This window comes from Carcharhinus amblyrhynchos, chromosome 19 (genome assembly GCF_965287045.1).
Source record: "Carcharhinus amblyrhynchos chromosome 19, sCarAmb.v2.hapA, whole genome shotgun sequence".
Classification (NCBI taxonomy): Eukaryota; Metazoa; Chordata; class Chondrichthyes; order Carcharhiniformes; family Carcharhinidae; genus Carcharhinus; species Carcharhinus amblyrhynchos.
In genome coordinates, this window is record NC_137342.1 from 11487658 (window position 1) to 11511248 (window position 23591).

At 41.0% G+C, this 23591-nt stretch overlaps 1 protein-coding gene across 7 annotated transcripts in view; it reads left to right on the top strand.

Moving 5' to 3' along the window:
- eps8a (EGFR pathway substrate 8a, signaling adaptor) overlaps positions 1-23591 on the top strand; it is a 169828-nt gene that overhangs the window by 83628 nt on the left and 62609 nt on the right. For 3 of the 7 annotated variants that reach the window (XM_080207246.1, XM_080207245.1, XM_080207248.1), the window contains exons 2-4: positions 7559-7638; positions 16969-17045; positions 21423-21470. In XM_080207246.1, coding sequence (XP_080063372.1) covers positions 7577-7638; positions 16969-17045; positions 21423-21470 — 187 coding nt within the window. In that variant the 5' untranslated portion in view covers positions 7559-7576. Of the gene's footprint in view, positions 1-7558; positions 7639-16968; positions 17046-21422; positions 21471-23591 lie in introns of those variants that run through there. The other 4 variants (XM_080207247.1, XM_080207250.1, XM_080207249.1 and 1 more) reach the window with 3 other exon arrangements.

The following is a 23591-nucleotide window of genomic DNA, read 5'->3' on the forward strand; positions in this document are numbered from 1 at the left end:
AAGTGAAATGGCAATAAGTAGGAAGCTTGGTTGTGACACCTTTTCATTTTAAAATTTAAGGGGATATTTTTAGTGCCTGAACTGCCAAGTGCGTCGATGGTTAATTCACTCAAGTGATACAAATAGTACTAGCAATTATGCTTGAGAGAGAAGTGTGTTCCAGTTGATGAGCAGTTGAACATCATTTTGGTGCCTCGATGGGAAATTGAAGGATCTGTGTGAGATTAAGATTTGGTTGAAATAGTTCCCTGGTGCCTTAATTTGCATTTAATTCACTGCACACTGCCTCTGATATCATAGGGCCATCTAGGTCCAACCTGTAACCTTTGGTTGAATAGGGAGCAGTACCACAAATGTAAATTTGAGAGAATAAGTTTAAAAGACTGCACATATTTAACTCTATTTACTATACAGTTAAATAAACTCATTGAGATTTACAACAATATCAAGCAATTATAAATTTTTTTTTAAAATATTGCACCATTGGATTACTGAAATAAATTGTTTTAAAAAATTCACATGTAATTTCACTTCATTTTTTGCTTCAATAATTTCAGACCCTGATGTAGAAAAATTGATGTTTAATGATTAGTTTTAGTGTAGCTTACACACAATTGAAGTAAGTCAACCCAATATGGTCATCTGCTGAATATTTGGATGCAAGCTCATGACATGACTTGGTCTTGGCAGCAGATTCAAACTTAATAAGGGGCAAAGAACATCTGGTCCTTGAAGCTGGAAGTGATGCAAGACATCATCAAGGTCAAACAATTATTGGTATGGACTGTCTACTTGCCAAGCAATTGAAATGATCAGTTCTATTCTCTAAATTCCAAGTCCTGTTGTGTGAAAACCAGTATGAAAACACATGTTAAGTTAGCGTAGTTTAACTTGTGATGTTTGAAGAAAGTCACTTTAATTCACATGGTGTAACCATCTTTATTTCGCATTGTATAACCATGTTTTATCTTGTAAGTTTAGTATTAAGTTCATAGAATCCCTACAACACAGAGGAGGCTGCTCAGCCCACCAAATTTATGCCAACCACAATCCCAATTAGGCCCTATTCCCATAACCCCACAAATTTACCCAGCTAATCTCTCTGACAGAGTCAATTTTAGCATGGACAATCAACTTAATCTGCAGATCTTTGGACTGTGGGAGGAAGCTGGAGCACCTGCAAACATGGGGAAAAATGCAAACTCTGCACAGACAGTGACCTGAGGCCAAATTGAACTTGGGTTCCTGGAATTGTGAGGCAGCAGTGCTAATCACTGTGTTGTCCGTATCTGTTAGTTGAAGGTGTTGTATTATGCTTAGCACGTAAGTCAATTTTAAACATTGATATGTATTTTAGATAGACGTTGTGTAAGTTTTGCAAAACTATTCAGTAAGTTTGACTTGCAGCAACCACTGATAGATAAAACAGAAACTTGCTACAGCAAAGCAGTTGCCTCAGCAAAAACACATTGGTAAATGCCTGTTTTAATGAAATCTTACAGATGAATTAGACATCACGTAGTCTTGTCTCAGTTGTATTCTATGCATAGCACTATATATTTCATACTGGTATTTTGTAAGCTACTTTATTTGGTGTAAGGTTATAAACAACTTTACCACTCTATCATTTGTTTTAAAAGTAAAGTAATTTGTTCCAAGTAACAGCAAATAACCTATCCAAAACAGAGTCATTGATATGGGCCTGATGTAATACAAATTGAGGTTTGAGACCATGAGGGCATGAAAACATATTTTGACCATCCTGACCAAATGGGCAAGGAAGATTTTAAAACAGTTTTTTATCTTAGCAGGCAGTAACAGAAACAAACCCTGCTGAGAATGATGGTCCCATAAGTAATTGATGTTTTGGAGGACTAGTCAAGGGATGATGGAAATTGCATCAACAGATGGCCATCACACTCAAAAATCCAGTTGGAAACTGATCATGCCCACCCAGATCAATCACAGATAAATCGTCCCTAAAACCATTGATGAATTAGCCTGGCCTCCTTTAGGTCAATTAGATCCAACAACATAATTCGCCACGCTGCAGGTAGTGGCTTGGAATGAGTTGATAAGCACCACCTTCCACTGAGCAAGTTGCGCATTAAGTTTGGAAGCAAAATTCATTTGCAGTGCCTGCTGCCCAGAAGGAGGCAGTGGTTATAGGAGAGAAGAGAGAGTGTTAACTTGCACCCAGGGCCAAACTGAAAACCAAGAGCCACAGCACACCAGTCAAATCTTGCCCTGTCTATAATAGGTATCTCCAACTTATTAAAGATTTCCTGAGTTACTTTATCAAACTATCTCCTGTTTCCTAAATGGTTAAAGTCTAATGAATGCACTTAGAACATAAGAACATAAGAAATAGGAGCAGGAGTAGGCCATCTAGCCCTTCGAGCCTGCCCCGCCATTCAATAAGATCATGGCTGATCTGTCGTGGCTCAGTTCCACTTGCCCGCCCTCTCCCCATAACCCTTAATCCCCTCTCTTATCAAAAACCCATCAACCCGCGTCTTAAAAATATTTAGCGAGGCAGCCTCCACCACTTCAACGGGCAGAGAATTCCAGAGATTCACCACCCTTTGAGTGAAGAAGTTCCTCCTCAACTCCGTTCTAAACCGCCCCCCCCCTTTATCTTGAGGCTGTGCCCCCTAGTCCTACTGTCTTTTTTGAGCGGGAAGAGTCTCTCCACCTCTATCCTATCCATCCCATTCATCATCTTATACGCCTCAATGAGATCTCCCCTCATTCTTCTAAACTCTAACGAGTACAAGCCTAGTTTATTCAGCCTCTCCTCATAGCTCAACCCCCTCAGCTCCGGTATCAGCCTAGTAAACCTCCTCTGCACTCCCTCCGAGGCCAAAATATCTTTGCGCAGGTGCGGCGCCCAAAACTGCACACAGTACTCCAGCTGCAGCCTCACCAATGCCCTATACAGCTGCAGCAAGACCTCCCTACTTTTATATTCAATCTCCCTCGCTATGAAGGCCAGCATCCCATTTGCCTTCCTGACCACCTGCTGCACCTGCAAGCTGGGTTTTTGCGACTCATGCACAAGGACCCCGAGGTCCCTCTGCACCGTCACCTGCTGCAGTTTTTCGCCACGTAAGTAATAGTCCTTCCTACCATTATTCCTACCAAAGTGGACCACCTCACACTTGCCAACATTAAATGCCATTTGCCATTTCCTGGCCCATTCGCCCAGCCTATCTAGATCCTTCTGCAGACTCTCCACACCCTCCGCACAATTTGCCGTTCCCCCAATCTTCAAATAATACTTAGAACTTGGGTAAAAATCCTGATTGTAACTTTGCATGTTATATTTTGCTGTTGGAAAAGATTTTTGGTTGGCTGTATCTGTTCAGTTTTTTCATGTAGCTGTAGACTGTCAGCCTGAGAGCAGCTACAGATATCTGTCACATACAGGAATATAATATTGACTGGCTTCACCAAAAACAAGAGTCCTGTTAACTACTGTGGGGAGGAAACCACAATTAAGGAAGCAAGAAGAAATACCAATAGTGCCATTTTGGAAAGTGGCATCATTGGAACAGATGTGACTGAGGGGAAGGAATTGAGAGAATGTCATGGAGACCTTGCATGATGTGGGATGTGAAGAGCTGTAATCAAAGTAGCTGTGGGAATTAATGGACTTGTAATGGATATTAGTGGATAGTTTATCACCAGAAATGGAGACAAAAGTCAAAGAAGTCAAGTGTCAGAGATGGACCATGTGAAGGTGATAGAGGGGTGAAAATTGGAAGTGAAATTCATCATTTTTCCCAGATCCAGAGAAGAGTGTGTGTAGATAGCTTGAGTCATGTTGAGATCAAAAAGGAGGTATTGGGGATCTTGAGAAACATTTAAGGTAGACAGGTCCCCAGAATACTGAGAAACGCAAGAGAGGAAATTGCTAGGGCAGGGGAGGTCCCAGAGATTTGAGAATAGCCAATGTTGTTCTTTTGTTTAAGAAGGGTATCAAGGATAATCCAGGTAATTAAGGTCGGTGAGCCTTATGTCAGTGGTGGGGAAATTATTGGAGCAGATTCTTCAAGACAGGAAATAAGTGGACATATCAGCACGAGGCAGCATGGTTTTATGAAGGGGAGGTCTAATTTGATAGAATTTTTTGAGGAAATTAAGATGATGATTGAAGGTAGGGCAGTGAATGTTGCTACATGGACTTCAGTAAGGCCTTTAACAAGATCCCTCACGGCAGATTGGTACAGAAGATGAGGTTGCATGGGATCAGGTGAGCTGAGCTGGCAAGGTGGATGCAAAACTGGCTCAGTCATAGAACATGTCTACCTGATACGCTGCAGGAAAGGATGTCCCGAGGCATGGTACACTGGGGAGACCATGCAGACGCTATGACAATCGCTATGACTATGAACGCTGTTCGACAATCACCAGCCAAGACTGTTCCCTTCCTGTTGGCGAACACTTCAGTGGCCACGGGCATTCAGCTTCTGATCTTCGGGTAAACGTTCTCCAAGGCGGCCTTCACGACACACAACAACGCAGAGTCGCTGAGCAGAAACTGATAGGCAAGTTCCGCACACAGGACGGCCTCAACTGGGATCTTGGGTTCATGTCGCACTATCTGTAACTCCCATGACTTGCCTGAACTTGCAACATCTCACTTACTGTCCTGTCTGGAGACAATACACATCTCTTTAACCAATGCTTAATGCTATCTCCAGTGAACTGGAAGTTGTTGATATGATGTAGGGCATCAGAAGAATCATGGATATAGGTGGTAAGGGACTGGATCATGTTCTTTGGACCATGGAGACCATGGCTTGCTCTCAATATGAGCATAATAAAATGCAAATAAGTAGTATTTTATTACTTTGAGTTTTATTTCCTTTTAATAACATGGAGTTCCTTTAAATAGATGTAATTCTTGATTGGAGTTTTTGCCGATGACCTTGCATTCTGTCTGCAGGAGAGACTTCTGTGAAAAATGAACGGAGCTTTATTAACTGTGTGTGATCCCTTCCATGGCTGTTTTCTCTCTGTTTCCTGCACGAGGTCTATTGCATAGTTTCTGATGCAAACGTGAATACAGCATGGCTCCAATGAGCCAATAGGGATAAATGCAAATGCAAAACATTTCTCCCCTACCCCCCTCAGAAAATGAGTATTCCCAAGCAAATTCAATATGTCAGTATTAATAAGACTGGGTTAATTAACGGACTGGAGGTTGTCACTCTTGGAATATGTGTTTGGTGATCTCTGGCATATCTTCACGTGGTTGGGAATCTCTGGCGTTGTGTTTGCACTGACGTCATCAGTAATTGATATAATCAACTTTAACTTAGGAAGTAGAGGTTGTCTTTGTGTCTGAAAGGAAGGTGTAGAGTTGCTTACCTCAATGATGTCTGGTGGTGTGGGGATTGTAGGAAGTCTGATTCTGAATTTTCAATCAGCACTGGATTTGGCAGGTCTGGTCTTTCAGCTAATAACTGATTTGCATGTCTCCTCCAGATAGTATGGTCTAAGAGAGAGGCCCAGTCTGCGCAAGGATGAGAGGAACTCGCTGCTGCTTGTGCTGTAGTTCCCCATGCACATGTTGCCAAGCATCTTCAGGCCATTCCCGAATGGCAGCGGTGCTAGAGCAAAAAGTTTTTCACTTTTGCACAAGAACATGTTCTAGCTTTCTCCCCAATTTCCACATCCATTCCAGGCCACCAGAAATAACTTCTTGCTCTTCTTCATGGGTACAACTCCACAATGGCCCTTGTGTAGCTTCTCTAACAACAGTTTCCTCCGTGGTGGTGGAATGATCATTTTGAGCATCCATAGAAGACATCTTGACTGTACTAACGGTGCTGATCTCCTTGTTGTAGGATTTCAAGTTGGGTATTAGTTCCAAAGTATTTCCTCATAAAACCATATCTGTCACTTCTGAGAGCATAGGATTGCTCCAAGTATGTTTTCTTGCCTGCCTTGAAGAGACAAATGTACTGTTCACTTCTTCAAACAGAAGATATTCCCCTTCCAGCAGTCTAACAAACTGTCTAGTAGTGGCAGCCTGAAGTCCATCCGCGTTACAATGTAGACTTGACTGTCAGTACTTAATGGACTTGCTGCAAGTTACGGAATTCCCTTTTGTGGTCCAAAAATTTTGTTTGCATGTGCGAAATAGTTGAAAGCTTGGTACACATGTGCAATCGCTCCTCGTGTCCACCAAATGGTCCCATGATGCTGAAGACTCCTGCCATTTTGTCAATCAGGAGGTTTTGCATATGCATATTTTGCGCCAGTATTTCCAGCAGCTATCTTGACTTTTTTTCCCCCCCCACACACAACAGTATCTAATTGAGCTTCAGGTTCTTATTTCCCTTGGCCTGCTTTATAATCTGCTTGCAGACTATTGTTTACTGATGTCCACTGAGCCCGTTGGTCTCCTTAGCACGTGTGAAAGTTTTCTTTTTGTCTGACTTTCACTCAGTTAATTTCTTCTTTCCATGTGGCTAGAAAGCGCACCGTGGTCATCAGCAGTTTTGGTTCTGTATTGGAGGTGTGATACAGACTTTAGTTGGAAAACAACTGAGCTTCATTAATGGTGTGTGATCTCTTCCATGGCTTCTGCATCTCTCTCTCTTTCACATGCTAAACCTTCTACATCGTTTCTGGCATGTGCACTAATACTGCATAAGCTTCAGTGAACCAATAGGGATGAATATGCTTACATAACACCTTGTGATACTTGGTTTTCTTCATTCAAAAGAACATCACATGGAAATGCTACAGTGCGACAATGATGCTATAGCCTAAAAGGACAATTCCTCAAATGAAAAATCACTTCTGATTTTTTTTTTCTGTTAAACATTGTGTTTAAAAGCTGGTGGAAAAAATGAGATCAGCGATTTTAAAGGTCGAGAGCATTTTTAAAAAAAAACTGTCCTGTGTATCATTCTCGCATCTTGAAAATTAATTAGAAAATTGCATTGAAAATATACTTGCAGTATTTACATAGGCCGTATACATTATACACATGACAATTGTAATACATTTGACAAGTGAGGTAGTTTAGATTGTGTATTAGGGCTCTAAAGCAGCCCAGTTTGCTTTGTGTAGGTGTTGTCCAATTTCACTATGACCTGCACTGGGGGTAAATTGTTGGGACAGGATATTTGACCACTTAGCCTGGTTTTGCCTGAGTGGTGAAATCACTTTGATTCTCTCTTTATTATGCACGCACACACACACCACAATATGCATTTTTACTTTGCAAATTACCATTTGCTATGTAGTTTCATTCGAAAATGAGCATTTCTATATACCATGAGTTCTGTTTTGAAATTAGAAATAGAATTGTGAACACGGATTTTTGTATTGCTGCTACCTTGTGTGTCCAATTTATATTTTAGCAACATCAATTTTTGAAGTTTGTACTGAAATCAAAAAGAAACATTGTGATGACATAAATCTGAATTGTGGAGTATATTTATAATTATCAGAATTGATAGTGCTTCGTATGCTATGCGGACACCATTTTTTAAATTCAGTTCACAAAGACATTATTGCTGCTTCTTTCAAATTACAGTTTTGAGGCGAGGCAAAAATGAATGGACATCTCTCGAGCTACCACCGGGAAGGATTCGGATCCTACTCTTCTTCAGTGAAGTATGTTTGCCAACTTTTCAGCTTAATATACATATATATATCTCTCTCAAACATGATCACAGCTTGGCTTTGAGCCATTTTGCTATTGTGCTTTTTCTTTAAATTTGAGGAAGGTGAAAAACTGAACAGTCCAATTTAGCTTGCAGTTCATGCCCATTGGCTTTAATTTTTCTCGCTCGATCACTTTGAAAATATTTGACCTACGGAGTAACTGGAGTAGATTGGAATTTCCGAAGGAAGCACGTTCTCGTTCTTCCTCCCCCTCCCAAGTTTTCTGGGTAGACAGCCATGTTCAGTGTGTGTATTAATCTCAGATTTTTAGTGTCTCTCCTTGTAGAGTACTGTTATTAAAATCAGTGCCATTTACATGTTCTTTCGCCAGAGCAACGTAATTCATTGTTCCTGTTGTGGGTATATTAGCCCTGTCCTGTATGTATCTGATGTTAAATGCTTTCTTGTATTCAGAGCAAAAGATGCAGGGGATTGTTGTTAATGATTAGGTTTACCAGCTGCATACAGTCCTCATGGTGACTTCAGTTAACAATCCTGCTACTACCTCTACACCTGATGGTTTGGGTCTGTGGATATGGTCCTTTTTATCTGAAAACATTGTACTGCACTCCATGCAGAATGCTTCATATCCATCGAAAACATTGGATAAATTATTACTTTGGAATAATTTATTATCTAACAAATCAACATTAATGCAGTGTTAATCTTTTTTTAATGCCTTTTTTCACGATACAAAAATGCTCCCAGTTTAAAGGGTGGCACCAGGGTCCCGGGTTCAAATCCTGGCTTGGGTCACTGTCTGTGTGGAATCTGCATGTTCTCCCTGTGTCTGCATGGGTTTCCCCAGGTGCTCCGGTTTCCTCCCACAGTCCAAAGATGTGTGGATTAGGTGGATTGGCCATGTTAAATTGTCCCTTAGTGTCAGGGAGACTAACTAGGGTATGTGGTTATGGGTTAGGGCCCAGATGGGATTGTGGTCAGTGCAGACTCGATGGGCCAAATGACTCCTCCTGCATTGTAGGATTGTATAATTCTAAGTTAAACAGGAATGCTTCGATGAAAGATTGATCAAGTCCAAATGGTGTATAAACATGCTCACCACAGACAGGGCAGAGCTCATTTTGAACAACAATTCTGTACACCACTTAAGCATAGAGTTTGTGCTTGTTGCTTATGATCTTGTCTGTAAATCTCCATTCAAATAATGGCAGCTCTGTGTGTGTGTATATATATATATAAAACAAAAAAGCAAACCATTCGCTCGGTACTTTAAAAGCATTTTTACTGCACTGTTAGTTACTTCCACAACCTAACTTGAACCACCAGAGTTTAACAACGTATTTTTCAGATTAGTACTGATATAAAAAGAATTGAATCCATCTGTGTGTTGCTGAAGCTACACTTTCTAGGATTTGATTTGATTGGTCTATAGCAACCAGCAGGACTTTGGTTCAATGTCTCCAGTCATTGAGCTTGACTTCGTACTTGAGTCTGTGCTCAAAAGGGAGTATAGACACTTCAGATTGCAATTCAAACAGTAGATTGATTTGTTGAGGAAGATTCTTCCACAGCACGAAACAAATCACTAAAGAGATTATCTAGACATCATCTCATTGCTTTTTGTGATCTTGCTGCATGCAAAAAAACTGCTTTGCTTCCTACGTTAAGACAGTGAAAACTCTGTGGAAGAACTTAATTGGCCATTAAATGCTTTTCCTGAGGATGTGGAAGGCTCTATATAAATGCACATGTTTTCTTTTGCTCTTTCAATTCATAATCTGCAGTACTGTATTCATACTGCCAGACTACACAGTCAATTTTCCAATTCCTCGATCTGACGCAATATCACCATACTTTGTCATTTGAGGGCTGGACCTGTTTTTAAGTTTTGCATCCATTTGTGCTGCTGCCCTTTCCCTTCCCCATTTTCTATAGTCAGCAGCAACAAATTGTATTTACATGGCACTTTTAGCATCAAGTGACTGAGGCTGCTTCGCAGGCATGTTATGCATAGGGGTTATTTAATCAGATGATCAAAAGCAGGGTCAAAGAGGTAAGTTTCAAGAGGTAACTTCAAGGAGGTAATGAGTTAGAGAGGGAGAGAAGTGTAGGAAGGGTATTCGAGAACTTGGTGGCTGGGAAACTGAAGGCATAGCTACCAGTATTGGAGCAATTATAATTGGGAATACACATTAAGAATGCATTCTGTTGATCGGCGGGCATAAAGATAGACAAAGTTTTAGGGTTTATGGACCTTCCACGTGCAATTCAGTAAATAAAGCGGTATGATACCCATTTTCAACTGACTTTGCTGGACCAACCAAACAATAAAAGACTGTCTGTCATATAAGTGCAAGAAATTTGTGGTAACTGTGGTAAGTTCCAATTTGGCAACTGGTGGAATTTAAATTCAATTAATTAGATGTTGAATTAAAAGCTCCTCTCAGTAATGATCTATTGCTATATCTTCACTTGATGGTGTGGGTCTGTGAATGTGATCCCTTTTACCTGAAAGCAATTTGTTATACTTCATGCAGAATGATTCATGCCAAATGTATTGGGTAAATTATAACATTGGAACAGGCACACGATATTACTTAACACATCAGCAGTTTTAGGCTGAGTTAACTTTTTTTATGATAAATATTTCCACTTTAAAATTAAACAGGAATGTTTAGATGAAAGATTGGTTGCAAGTTGGAATATCCAAATGGCATATAAACATGCTTATCTCAGATGAGATTGATTTTTGTTTGTAGAAATCCTGCGTAACCTTATCAATTGTCATAAAAACCCATCTGGATCATTAATGCCCTACAGAAGGAAATCTGCTGCCCTTACCTGGAATATATGTGACTCCAGTTCCACATCAATGTGGTTGACTCTCAGCTGCCCTCTGAAATGGTTTAGCAAGCCACTTAAGGGAAATTAATGGTGGGCGACACGTGTTAGCCTTGCCTGCAATACCTATATCCCATGAAAGAAAAGATAGCTGGCTTTGTTTGAGTTTCTGTCTGCTTTGCAGTCATTACAAAATTAGAAAATGTTGATATCAAAAGTTTCAGGAGGCTTTCTGGACCCTCAGTTTTGATAGCACCTTAGTTTTGCTCATACATTGTGCTCGAGCCTCTGCTATCTTGTGACCTTTAAATTTGACAGTCGTAATTTTTTGAATTTCAGCACATGGTTTAAGGTTCATGCGTCCTGAACAGATTCTTCATATTGTGACTGTTTTGAGCTGCTGCTGAACCTAATCTGCTTTTTAAGTTACTTTGATTTTATATATAGATATATCTTTTTTAAACATTGCATTATTTCATAAGATTTATGTGGATATTCTTTTGGCATGTCAGTGAAAATTGAAGAAATCCAATGAAGTTTTGAAACTTCGTGGGATGTAGCATGTTTTACAGCATTGTTTTGTTTGAAACATAAACTCATCCTCCATCCCTTTTTTGAGCTGAAGTTCTTGGACAAGTGAGTTGTTTTTGAGCCAACTTGCCATGACCAGATGAAGTAATCTTACTGTTTTGTCTTGGGTTCTGGGTCTAGATAGGATCTCTTTCAAGTTTGCCTTTAGCCTAAGAGATCTATCATAGACTGTAATTCTGTTTCCCACCAGATTATTGTCTCAGTCATGCGACATTGCATTGTGATTACAGCAGTATCAAGTGCTCCTGACGTTCATCCTTTACTCTACATTTCTTATCTTCTTTGGATATTGTTCAGCCTACTTTTTCTCCAAAGAATCTCTTTGGTTCACAAGGCACTTATTCTGAACATTATACGTTTTCTAGCATTTCTTTGTTCATACTCACTCATCTGCGGTGAACAAATCAATTCAGAAGATAAAGAAACTGCTAGAAAACCTCAGTAGGTCAGGCAGCATCTGTGGAGAAAAATAGAATTAATGTTTCATGTCATATAACTTTTCACCAGGACTATTTTGTATTAGGGAAGATCAGATTCCTGCTTTTACATGTGGGCTTCTTTTGTGTTATGTTGTTCCATAGGGGTTGATTTTTTAGTTTATATAAGAATTGTTTCAAGGCATGTGGTACCAGTTGCTAGATTTTAACCTTGTCACAAGATTTGTTTAGTGATCTCTTCTTTGTTCTTCTTTACATACAGCAATCCCCTTTCTAGCCCTGCATCTGCATTGTTCCTTCTGATAATAGCTGATGCTGCAGGGTATTTATCAAATTGGGAGAGATTTATTTTGTGCATGATTGCTCTATGAAGTACGAAATTGGGCACAATGTCTTGATTCTGGTGAATTCAGATTAAAAGCATTCTCAAAGGGGTGTTAATAGGGGATTTTAATTTTCTCCACATTGATTGGGACCGCCATAGTATTAGAGAGTTGGGATGAAAAGAAATTTGTTGAGTGCATTCAGGAGGAATTTCTCATTCAGTATGTGGGTGGCCCGACTAAACAGGGGGCAAAACTTGACCTCCTCTTGGGAAATCAGAAAGGGCAGGTGACAGAAGTGTTAGTGAGGAATCACTTTGGGACCAGTGACCATAATTTCATTAGTTTTAAGATAACTATGGAGAATGATAGGTCTGGCCTAAAAGTTAAAACTCTAAATTGGGGCCAGGCCAATTTTGATGGTATCAGGCAGGAACTTTCAGCAGTTAATTTGGAGAGTCTGTGGGAAGACAAAGGGACATCTGGTAAGTGGGAGGCTTTCAGAAGTGTGTTAACCAGGGTTCAGGGTAAACATATTCCTCTTAGAGTGAAGGGCAAGGCTGGTAGAAGTAGAGAACCCTGGATGACTCGGGTATTAAGGCCCTTCAAGCAGAAGGTGGCACATGACATGCACAGGCAGATGGGATCAAGTGGAGCCCCTGAAGAGTATAGAGGGTGTAGGAGTAGAGTTGAGAGAGAAATCAGGAGGGCAAAGGGAGACATGAGATTGCTTTGGCAGATAAGGCAAAGGAGAATCCAAAGAGCTTCTACAAATACATAAAGGGCAAAAGAGTAATTAGGGGGAGAGTAGGGCCTCTTAAAGATTAAGAGGGTCAACTATGTGTGGATCCACAAGCGATGGGTGAGATCCTAAATGAATATTTCTCATCAGTATTTACAGTATGGACGTTACGAAACCTGAGGAAATATAGTGATGTCTTGAGGAATATACATATTATAGAAAAGGAGGTGCCAGAAGCCTTAAAGCGCATCAAGATAGATGAATCTCCGGGACTTGATGAAGTGTGTCCCAGGACATTGTGGGATGCTAGGGAGAAAATTGTGGGTCCCCTAGCAGAGATATTTGAATCATCGATAGTCACAGATGAGATGCCTGAAGATTGAAGAGTGGCAAATGGGCCTCTTTTTAAAAAGGGCTGCAGGGAAAAGCCTGGGAATTAGAGGCCGGTGAGCCTCACATCTGTAGTGGGTAAGTTGTTAGGCATTTTGAGAGACAGGATAACAGGCATTTAGAGATGCAAGGACTTCTTAGCAACAGCCAGCATGGTTTTGTGAGTGGAAAATCATGTCTCAAATTTAATTGAGCTTTTTGAAGGGGTAACCGAGAAGGTAGTTGAGGGCAGTGCAGCTGATGTTGTCTACATGGACTTTAACAAGACCTTTGACAAAGTACCGCATGGTAGGTTGTTGCATGAGGTTAAAGCTCACAGAACCCAGGGTGACGTAGCCAAATGTATATAAAATTGGCTTGATGACAGAAGCCAGAGGGTGGTTGTAGAGGGTTGTTTTTCAAACTGGAGGCCTGTGACCAGCGGTGTGCCTCAGGGATCGGTGCTGGGTCCTCTGTTGATCATTTATATTAATGATTTGGATGAGAATATAGGAGGCACTGTTAGACAGTTTACATATGACACTAAGATTGATGGCACAGTGGACCGTGAAGGTTATCTAGGATTGCAACGGGATCTTGATCAATTGGGGCAGTCGGCTGATGAATGGCAGATGGAGTTTAATTTGGATAAATGTGAAGTGAAGCGTTTTGTTAGGTTGAACCAGGGCAGGACTTAGTTAATGGTAGGGTGCTGAGGAGAGTTAGAGAACAAAGAGTTCTGGGGTGCATGTTCATAGCTCATTAAAAGTGGAGTCACAGATCGACAGAGTGGTGAAGAAAGCATTCGGCATGCTTGGTTTCATCGGTCAGAACATTGAACACAGGAGTTGGGACGCCTTGTTGAAGTTGTGCAAAACAGTGGTAAGGCCACACTTGAAACACTGTGTATAGTTCTGGTCACCCTATTATAGAAAGGACTTTATTAAACTAGAAAGAGTGCAGAAAAGATTTACTAGGATGCTACCAGGACTTGTTGGTTTGAGTTCTCAGGAGAGGCTGGATAGACTGGGACTTTTTTCCCTGGAGCGTAGGAGGCAGAGGGGATGATCTCAGAGGTTTATAAAATAGAGGGGCATAGGTCAGCTAGATAGTCAACACCTTTTCCCAAAGGTAGGGGAATCTAAAACTAGAGGGCATAGGTTTGAAGTGAGAGGGGAGAGATGCAAAAGGGTACAGAGGGGCAATTTTTTCATACAGGGTGGTGAGTGTCTGGAACAGCTGCCAGAAGTAGTAGTAGAGGTGGGTACAGTTTTATCATAGAATCCCTACAGTGCAGAAGGAGGCCATTCAGCCCATTGAGCCCGCACCGACAACCATCCCAGCCAGGCCCTATCCCTAAAACCCAGTTTTTTACCCAGAGGGTAAATGGTGGAGGTTGAGGGACGACCTGATAGAAGTCTACAAGATTATGAGAGGTATGGACACAGTGGATAGTCAGAAGCTTGTTACCAGGGTGAAAGAGTCAATTACTAGCGGGCACAGGTTTAAGGTGTGAGGAGATGTACATGGCAAGTTTTTTTATACAGAGGGTGGTGGGTGCCAGGAACTCGGTGCCAGGGGAGGGAGTGGAAGCAGATACAATAGTGAGTTTTAAGGGGCGTCTGGACAAATACATGAATAGGATGGGAATAGAGGGATATGGTCCCTGGAAGGGTAGGGGGTTTTAGTTCAGTTGGGCAGCATGGTCAGCGCGGGCTTGGAGGGCTGAAGGGCCTGTTCCTGTGCTGTAACTTTCTTTTGTCTTTTAAAAAGCATTTAGACAGTTACATGGGTAAGATGGGTATGGAGGGATATGGGCCAAATGCGGGAAATTGGGACTGGCTTATGGTTTTTAAAAAAAAGGACAGCATGGACAAGTTGGGTCGAAGGGCCTGTTTCCATGCTGTAAACATCTATGACTCAATAATTTTCAACCAAATGTATTATCATCAAAAATATCAGTGAAGGATATATTCACGTAGTGCAAAACAAAATAATGGGAATGCTGAAAATCGGAAATTAAAACTGAAAATGCTAGAAAATATTCAACAGGCCAGGCAGCTTCTGTAGAGAGAGAAACTGAGTTGATCTTTCAGATCTGTGATCTTTCTTCAGCTCCTTCTGTTGAAGCCTTAACTCTTGCTCTTTCCACAGATGCTATGTGATCAGCTGAGTATTTCCATTATTTTGTTTTTTAACAAGACCATCTAGTTGGTGGTAGTTGATTTTTATTTTCTCCACAAAGTTCAATTTGGATGTAATAATTGTTATGGATTTCATTCACATGATATTCTAAATATATAAATTGGAATTATGCAAGACTGGTCAAAAATTGATTGTTCCTTTTGTTATTAGGACTTTTGAGGTAGAATCAGTCATCCATTTTCATAAAATCTACAATACAGAAGGAGGCCATTCGGCCCATTGAATTTGCATCGACCACAATCCCACCCAGGCCCTAGACCCATAATCCCTTGCTAGTCCCCCTGATACAAAGGGGCAATTTAGCATGGCCAATCCATCTAACCGTCACATCTTTGAACTGTGGCAGGAAACCCACACAGACATGGGGAGAATGTCTGTTTGTATGGAGTTTGCACAATCACCCAAGCCAGGAATCGAACCTAGGTCCCTGGCACTGAGATGGTAATGCTTGCCACTGTGCTGTCCCATATATTTTCCCCTATGTTTTGCATATGTTATATTAAATGTATTTTCATACTAAAATACAGCAGAATTCTCCCATTTTGCGACCAAGTTTGATGGGTGGTGAGTCAGATGATACCTGTCCCATTGAGCAGAATGGTGAGATCCCTTACCAGATTCTGAATTAGAAGCTTTGTAAATTATGCGCAGGGAGCTCCCCTCCAACTCTGCTAGTGGGCCAGTAGGTGATTCCATCATTCTCTCCAGATCATGTAGGATGACAGCAGCAGAGAAGGAAAAAAGACTAGTAGTCTCCAAAAAAAATCTAAGTTCCTGGATTTAGTCACTTTCCTACTGAATTCATTACTTTTGAAGCGCCTGCTTGGTCCTATGCCCACAGTCTTTCTTTGATGAACTTTTCATGGAGCTTTGTTGAGGTCCAGCTCCCCTCCCCTCACTTTTCCCACAGCCTTAGATTGTTGCTCATCTTCTACCCCACTTCTCTGTCTGCCACCATGAGTCCTTGCCTTACATCTCCTTGCACCACTCTCATTTCCATTCCCCCGCCACCTCCCGCAATCTTAGTCAGGCCACCAGCAACATCCCTCAACCTCTACCTTGTACTCCACTCCTGAATCTTTGTTGGATGCATGAGTCTATGATGTCCACATAGACACTGGTGTGCTGCACCAGGGGAGGGGAAGGCGGTCCCTATACTCCTCGCCTCCAGCCACAGTACTGAACCAAAATGGTGACACAGGAGGGTTTGGGTCCAGCATCATGGTTTTTTTTTCATGAAGACTAGCTCAGCATGGAGATGGAGGTTAAGAACTGGCTTGCTCTGGCATAGTGCTGGAGAGCACATCAGAGGCAGTGTCGCACTATTGTGGACGGCTTTGACTGGCCTCAAAAAGTCTCTTGCCAACCGAGAGCACAGCACTCTCTAGCAAACAGGTTTGACGCTGACATGATTTCCTATTAGTGTGCTGCAAGATTAGAAGTCCTGATGAATGCCAGCAGACTGAAGTTTTCATGAGCATTCATGGAATGGGAATGGCGTGATCACCAGCCTGCCATTTGGCGATTTGCAATATAATCTTATGCCAGTGGGTTTCCAATTTCTTCGGTCTCGTCAGATTTTCTATGCCCACTCGCTACCAAATCTGCCACTGGCATGTTTGAAGAATTCCACCCCTGGTTTTCTGAAAGCTTTGGGATGAGATGATGCTGAAGAGTTTGTGCAGGATGAAGGAATTCCAATGTGCTTGCTGTAATGTCTTTAGAAACTTACTCTGCTGTGTAATTTTAAATTTGAGGGATGTGGAAAAGAGGGATCTTCAATCAAAATTACATTTTGATTTTTTTTTAGTGGTTATGCTTCTCACACAGTGACCCAACCAACGATGGATAATAGTTCATCAAAGACAAGTGGAAAAGCCTTGTATGGTGAGTTAAATTGCAAGTATTTTATTAGTCATGCTTAAAGCATTAGTCACAGTGGAAGTGGATTTTTATTCTCCATTTATGTTCTAAAATCATCCTTTCCATTTTCTACAGCATTTTCAATTCAAATTGGTTATGTTCATTACCTTTAACAAAGTAATGGGCCAGTTTTGCAAGGGATCTAACAGTGACTCTTAGAGTTTGCATTTACGTGTTAAGGCTTTGAAACTTTTTGCATGCCCAGTATTAGGGAGTGCACGCTGATGATATCACACTGACGGAAATGGGGCATCTGACATTTGGGTCAACAGGGCAAACACCCGAATGTCTCTCTAACCATCATGTTGAAGAATTAACAAAGTAATAGTGCAAAGACTGAGAAACAAACAAAAACTGTGAATGGGTGAACTTGATCTCAAAACAGGTATGTAAAGACAGAGAAATAATCGATTTATGAGATGGAGAAAACGACAAAGGAAAAGTTGAAAAAGAAAACAAAAATTTTAGTTCAATATATTTCACAATAGTTAAAATTGTAGGAATGAAACTCGACATTTGTAATTAATTTTCAGTTCGAGAGAGATTAGTCAGTCATTTGCACCGGGCATGTTAAGACTACAATTTCAAATCTAAAATTGCTAACTTAACTTTCTTTAGTGAGCTCATGTCATTGATTGGATTTCATTGAAAAAAAATAGATGGTGAGATACCATTGCTGTAAAGTTGACAGTGGAGGATCACAACTTGGATAGCAACCTCAGGATCTGGGTGACAGTGTGGCACACTGGTTGGCATTGCTGCCTCACAGCACCAAGGATCCAGGTTCAATCCGGCCTTGAATCGTGTGTGTGTGTGTACTTAGCATGCTTTCCCTGTGTCTGTCTGGGTTTCCTCTGGGTGCTTTGGCTTCCTCCCACAGTACAAAGATGTGCAAGTTAGGCCAAAGTAAATTGCCTAGGGTAAAAACATGGGAATAGGGCCTGGGTGGGATTGTTGTCAGTGCAGGCTTGATGGGCTGAATGGCCTCCTTCTGCACTGTAGGCATTCTATGATTTCTGCACTTAGCTGCATATTTAACCTTCACCTGAAGTTGTTGTACCATTTGTGCCTAAATAAAAGAGACTGTTAGCTTCACTGTTATTTTGACAGTAAATTCTAGTCAACTTTTTTTTACTTATACTGGCGCAAGAAATAATTTTGGGGTTTTTACAATGTATTCCATTTTCCAGTTGGTCAGATGTTTATTCATTGTGTAAATGTATACCTGTAGAGTCAAATTTGCATTTCTTAAAGACCTATGAGCACGTTATTACTGGCTGGTAGGATCAAGCTATTAATTTTTGAATCATGCTTGAGGGAGAGCTTGCTTACTCTAATCTGATGACATGTTGCATGCTAATAAACTGTTTCAGGCTCCAATTTTAAGTTCTGTTGTTTCCAACTATTGCAGTGTTCATTACCAGCTCAATTCAATGCTGAAAATAAATTAAAACAATGTGCTTTTGTGTAAATGCATACTTGATATACTTGAAAAAATACGACTGGTAGGGAAGGAATTTAACTGCAGTATTTCACACTTTATTTTAATTGATGGATTTGTTTCCATTTTTCCTATCACATTAGCGCTATTTCCCCCCTACTTACCAAAAATGTGGACCCTTTTTGGTGCAATGCAATCGCACTGCCATTTCTCCATTATTCACAATAGTGCCCATTGCTATTGTAACTTAAAACTGCACACACTCACTCTGGTTTTGTTGGAGTTTAGAAGGATGAGGGGGGGATCTTATAGAGATGTATAAGATAATGAAAGGGATGGATAGGGTAGAGGTAGAGAGATTCTTCCTGCTCAGAAAGGACAGCAGGACTAGAGGGCACAGCCTCAAGATAAGTGGGGGGGGGGGGGGGGGCGCAGTTTAGAACAGAGTTGAAGAGGAACTTCTTCACTCAAAGGGTGGTGAATCTCTGGAATTCTCTGCCCGTTGAAGTGATGGAGGCTACCTCGCTAAATATATTTAAGTCACGGGCAGATAGATTTTTGACAGACAAGGGAATCAAGGGTTATGGGGAGAAAGCAGGAAAGTGGAACTGATCCACTTCAGATCAGCCATGATCTTATTGAATGGCGGGGCAGGCTCAAAGGGCTAGATGGCGTACTCCTACTCCTATTTCTTATGTTCTTATGGTTTCCTCCTACAGTCCAAAGATGTGCAAGTTTGGTGCATTGGCCATGCTAAATTCTCCCTCTATGTACCTGAACAGGCGCACAGTTTTTTCATGCAGTATACGTTGTTGTCCCCTTGGAAATTTGGTGTTCTTGTATCTGTCCTGATGAGTGTGTTGGCAGAATGTCTATTTCTAGTCTCACCAGACTAGAAGTGATCTGATGAGTCAGGGATTTTTGTACTTAATGAGCCTCTGCTGGAAGTGTTTATTTATTTATTAGTCATAAGTAAGTTTACACTTAACGCCGTAGTGAGGTTACTGTGAAAATCCCCTAGTTGCCGCACTCTGGCGCCAGTTTGGGTACACCGAGGGTGAATTTAGCATGGCCAGTGCACCTAACTTGCATGTCTTTGGACTGTGGAAGGAAACGTTTTAAGTTACAATAGCAGTGGGCACTGTTGTGATGTCCTTTGCAACTGAAAGTGTACTCAGAATATTCAGGCTCCCAGTTGAATAATGGAGAAATGCCAGTGCGATTGTATTGCATCCTTTAAAAGGATCCACGTCTTTGGTAAGTAGGGGCAAAAAGAGCACGAATGTGATAAGAAAAATGGAAACACATCCACCAGTTAAAATAGTGTGAAATATTGTAGTTAAATTCCTTCCCTGCGAGTCATTGTATTTTTTCATTCTGATATTAAAAATTGTTACTTAAGAGGTAAATTGCCTCCTGAAACCTATATTGTGGTGTAACTAAAAGGTTTCCTGTAATGTTTAACTATAACAGATCTGGGTAAAATGCTTGAAACAGACAGAATTTTGGGGATTTGAAATATTGCTTAAAAGATTTTTTAAGAAAAATAATTGTTTTGCAATGGAACAATTTAGTAAGTATGTGAGCAAGTTTCATTCTATGATGTAAGTTTTACTTGAATGCCTTGAGACTAAACTTCACTTTTGTATTGCTGCAGGCTCCATGAGTGGTACTCATAATGAGGCCCAAATTACCTTCACCTCTGCCCTCCACAGCTGTGCTTCAAATCTCTCTGGGCTTGCATCTACAGTTAGCCAGTTCTGGGATATGGATGGAGCTAGGATATATTAAATATATATTTAGTATACATCTTATGGTTTCTCAATGAATCAGAAGGATGTTCTGTTTTATAATGGTGGGTGGAGATGGGGGAAGGATTATGTCTTAATAAATCGTGAGTCACAGATTTAATATGTTGGAACAGTGAATTATTTTATTAAATGAGTTTCTGGATTTTTTCTCAATTGAATTCTACAGTGGTCCTTTTTTTTTTAACAACTGCAACTAGCTGGCCTTGAGCTGTCTTGAAACAAGCTATGTCATATTCCATTCTGAGTATTGAGGACAAGAGTTCTGGAAGATGGGGCACTGCAGATTTGAGAACAAGTAGAGCCATCTGAGCAATATGTAATCTGGCAGTGCTGGGCCAGATGCAGAAGCATTGAGTGGGAGGAATTTTGTAAGCAAGTATGGCTCAATATCTCTCAGCCCCTTGAGGCCATTTCTCTGGTCTGTGCCATGTTTACGATAATGACCAGCCCAACACCTGAGAACAAATCCCAGTTGAATTCCTGTTGTCAGTTTAAAAGTAATCAACAACATGTTGTTTTATTAAGTTTGTGACAACATGCTACTAAATGATTGCTCCCTATATAAGCACAATGATTTTGAAGATTGTTTCTGGAAATTCATGCTTATTAGTAATAAAAAGAGGTGATTGTCATTGCTACGTGTAGCCTTTGTTTGAGATTCTATTGCAGGAAAATTATTGCTCCTCACACAAAATTAAGGAAGTTATTTTGTATAATTGTTTTGCAGGTGGCATTGCCGTAAGGTTGTTAAACAAGATTAATCATTTGAAATGTATTTCATTTTGTGTTTCTAGCTCTTGTATGAGAACTGTCCCAAGCTTGTCACATTTATGTTTTCCAGTGGAGCACAAGAATTACATTTATATTTAATAGACTTATGATTTGTAGAGAGGAATTACAAAACTGAGCTCTTTTTTGAGTGCTTGAATTTTGGAATTTGTGCATTGAAATTCTGTTGCCAAAAAATTGAGAGAACTGTACATTTTGAGGATTATCTGTTTCACAATTGCAATGGCTGTTATTGATTCAAATTAATTTAAGTATGGTTGTTTGTTGAGTTCAGCATTTTACTTCCCTTGTTTGTTTTAGGAGCTGATGGACTTTACTTCTTACATTCTTCAAAACATAAAAAAAAAGGTAGAAACAAAACCAAAATGGGTTGCGTTTTGTCATTGTGTGTTTTTTTTTCCTTCTGCACCACAGTGTGCAAAAACCAAAAATATTAAATTTTATACAAAGCTAACTTATTACAGTATGCTTAAAGGGCTTGTTCAGTAATAAATGTGGTTGGTAATTTAGGCATTGACTTTCCTATGAAAGTCTGTAAATTGAAATATATCAGTCTGAAATTAGTTGAAAATATCATTGCAAAATAGCATCAGCCTCACCTACAAAGCTAATGCAATTATTTGATATACAAGCTGCCAAATCAATGGAGTAAATTTTTTTTGTGTTAAATTTAATGTTAATGGTATTAGTGAAACCCTCATAGATTCAGTTGTTTTCTAGAGCCTCTGCAGTTTGCTACTGACTCCATCCCTGTGCAGTCTGAGATTAAGCCAGGCTGTTTGCGATCTTAGTGTCACATTTGATCTAAGTTGAGCTTCCAATTTGAGGTCATTCAAAAATCTGCTTGTGTAACTTGCAGCAAATCCCATTTGCCCATTATCTGTGTGTCTGCTGACCCATCTTGGCTTCAATTCAAGCAATGAAATGACTTTAAAATCCTTGTACTCGTTTTCAAATCTCTGCACCTCCCTATCTCCCTCATCTCCTCCAATCCCAGAAATTGCCACCTTCCAAAACTCAGTAAGACAAATGCATTCTTCTAATTATGGCCTCTTTTGCATCCTTGATTTTGATCGTTCCACCATTGGCCATGTCATAAGAACATAAGAAATAGGAGCAGGAGTAGGCCATCTAGCCCTTCGAGCCTGCCCCGCCATTCAATAAGACCATGGCTGATCTGAAGTGGATCAGTTCCACCTTCCTGCTTTCTCCCCATAACCCTTAATTCCCTTGTCTGTCAAAAACCTATCTACCCGTGACTTAAATATATTTATCGAGGTAGCCTCCACCACTTCAACGGGCAGAGAATTCCAGAGATTCACCACCCTTTGAGTGAAGAAGTTCCTCCTCAACTCCATTCTAAACTGTGCCCCCCCCCCCCCCCCCCCAAAAAATCTTGAGGCTGTGCTCTCGACTCCTTCTGTCCTTTCTGAGCGGGAAGAATCTCTCTACCTCTACCCTATCCATCCTTTTCATTATCTTATACATCTCTACAAGATCCCCCCTCATCCTTCTAAACTCCAACGAGTACAGACCCAGTCTATTTAATCTCCATTCATAGTCTAACCCCCTCATCTCCAGTATCAGCCTAGTGAACCTCCTCTGCACTCCCTCCAAGGCCAAAATATCCTTGCACAAGTGCGGCGACCAAAACTGCACACAGTACTCCAGCTGTGGCCTCACCAGTGCCCTTTACAGTTGCAGCAAGACCTCCCTGCTTTTATATTCTAACCCCCTCTCTATGAAGGCCAACATCCCATTCGCCGCCTTGATCACCTGCTGCACCTGCAGACTGGGTTTTTGCGACTCATGCACAAGGACCCCTAGGTCCCTCTGCACCGTAGCATGCTGCGGCTTTTCACCCTTTAAATAGTAATCCCTCCTACTATTATTTCTGCCGAAGTGGATAACCTCACACTTGCTAACATTGTACTCCATCTGCCAGGACCTTGCCCACTCGCTCAGCCTATCCAGATCCCTCTGCAGACTTTCCACACCCTCTGCACAATTTGCTTTTCCACTCATCTTCGTGTCATCAGCAAATTTCGTTACCCTACACTCAGCCCCCTCCTCCAGATCATCTATATAAATGGTAAATAGCTGAAGCCCCAGCACCGATCCCTGCGGCACTCCACTAGTCACCAACCGCCAATCAGAATAGCACCCATTGATACCAGCTCTCTGCCTCCTATTAGACAACCAATCCTCTATCCGCGCTTACACCTTACCCCCAACTCCATGTCCCCTAACCTTCTGAAGCAACCTTTTGTGCGGCACCTTATCAAACGCCTTTTGAAAATCGAGAAACACCACATCCACTGGCTCCCCCCTGTCTACCGCACTAGTCACATCCTCATAGAAATCCAATAAATTCGTCAAACACGACTTCCCCTTAACGAATCCGTGCTGCGTCTGCTCTATCAAACCATTCCTTTCTAGGTGCCTCGCTATTTCTTCTTTGATGACGGA